The sequence below is a fragment of the Gracilinanus agilis genome, unplaced genomic scaffold, assembly GCF_016433145.1.
Source record: "Gracilinanus agilis isolate LMUSP501 unplaced genomic scaffold, AgileGrace unplaced_scaffold51774, whole genome shotgun sequence".
Classification (NCBI taxonomy): Eukaryota; Metazoa; Chordata; class Mammalia; order Didelphimorphia; family Didelphidae; genus Gracilinanus; species Gracilinanus agilis.
In genome coordinates this window covers 687-2,359 of record NW_025386659.1, presented here as the reverse complement: position 1 = coordinate 2,359, position 1,673 = coordinate 687, and the positions used below count along the sequence as shown (strand labels likewise).

At 35.4% G+C, this 1,673-nt stretch overlaps 1 protein-coding gene across 1 annotated transcript; it reads left to right on the top strand.

The window, feature by feature from the left end:
- The first annotated feature begins 268 nt into the window (after positions 1-268).
- LOC123255765 (cilia- and flagella-associated protein 77-like) lies at positions 269-1,093 on the top strand. Its single transcript, XM_044684500.1, has one exon. It carries the CDS (start codon positions 269-271, stop codon positions 1,091-1,093), a length of 825 nt encoding a protein of 274 aa, XP_044540435.1.
- Positions 1,094-1,673: the final 580 nt, after the last annotated feature.

Sequence of the window (1,673 nt, the reverse complement as noted above, 5' to 3'; positions counted from 1 at the left end):
TACGACTACTCAAATTTTCTACTAGCCTAAAAACTGGAGCTTAGGATAAACAAAACACTTTATCCCTGAAAAGAAGTATTATTTTATTTTCTCTAGCAAGTTTTATAAAAAGGCAACACTAACCCAAGAGAAGCTCAACTTAAGTCTTTCATGATGGGTGAGTCGGCAAAACTGGCCATTGTTTAACTTGTCACTCATAATAGAAACATACAAGAAACAAAGAATACAGCATAAGGAGCAAAAGTGAATAAACAGACTGTTGATCAATATGGCTTCACCCGAACCACAAAAATCTGAAAGTCCCGTCCTATGTAGAAGCCTCGACAGCATGAGGAATACCTGCCTCCCTCCCTTGCAACCTTTGCGCAGAACAAATTTAAAGCCAGAAATGGAGAACTACAGGCATGGCTGCATTAGGGATTCCATGTTTTGTAATCACCTCATCCTAAAGCCAGAATTGGGAAGAACACGAAGAAATTGCAGCGTGTTACCAGGATGTGATTTTGCGTATGGAAAGCCTAACAACTATGAAGAAAATGTGGCTAAAACAATCGGACAATGGAAAATACATTCATATACTACTCCACCGAGAGTAGTAAGCCCACATGATTTTCTTTACTTAAATGCAAAAGCTGTACAGGCTGGCTTTATTACTTCCGCAGAGCAACATATATTCAGAAGGAATTATCACAAAACCAAAGCAATTAAAAAAAGTAAACCATTACCAGAAAATTTTATCTCAAAAAAGCATGACAATGAGCCAAATGTCACAGTAGCTGACCTAATTCAGGAAAAGTTCAGAAATCAGTGGATACAGGAAAGATTGCTGAAAGATTCACTTTGTAATAAAAAAACATTCAAGTTCATACCCAAAGTGGGTCACTACGAAACGTATAGTTCGAAGATCAAGTCCTATCATCCAACTATCAAACCATCCCCTCCTTGGCGAATGCCCCATTTTCAGAAGGTTAAATCTTGTCTTAACACCTTCTCAGATGAGGAGATTCGCCAAAAGTCATTCAAGAACTTCCGTGCAGAAGCTCCTGCTAGATGTGGTACCCTTTCTCTGGGCATTTACACTAATTCAGTTTAAGAAAAATTGTCCTAATGAAGAAATAGAACACTAAATAGTATCATTGTAATGAAAGGTGGTAAAATTGTTTGAGATTTTGGGGGTTTTTGCATTGGGCTCTCAAACTTTTGATAAATCTGAATACAGTCCAAACTAATATGATATCACTGAATATATTCATCTATCTTTACCGACATACATATGTATATAATACAAATATGTGCATCTGTAAATATGTATAGATGAGAAGATATAAATTGCATTAATATGTTTTTTAATGTCATCTTCATTGTCCAATGTATGGCTTCTCTCCCGCCTATACCAATTGATTAATCCCTTTTTTAAAAAAAGAAAGAAACTGTAATTCAGCAAAACTGATCAAGACATTAACTGTGTCTGACAGTATATGAACTATCTCACATTCTTGGCAAAGGAGGGGAAAAGAAACATTTTCTAAATTCTTCTCCAAACAGTCATTATAATAAAACAACCACTACCTTTTCTTATTCTTTTTATATATGTTGCTATAGTCATTGTGCCTATTAGATTGTGGTTCTATTTTCTTCCTTTTGCTCTAGTATTCTCATGTTTATCTTAATTC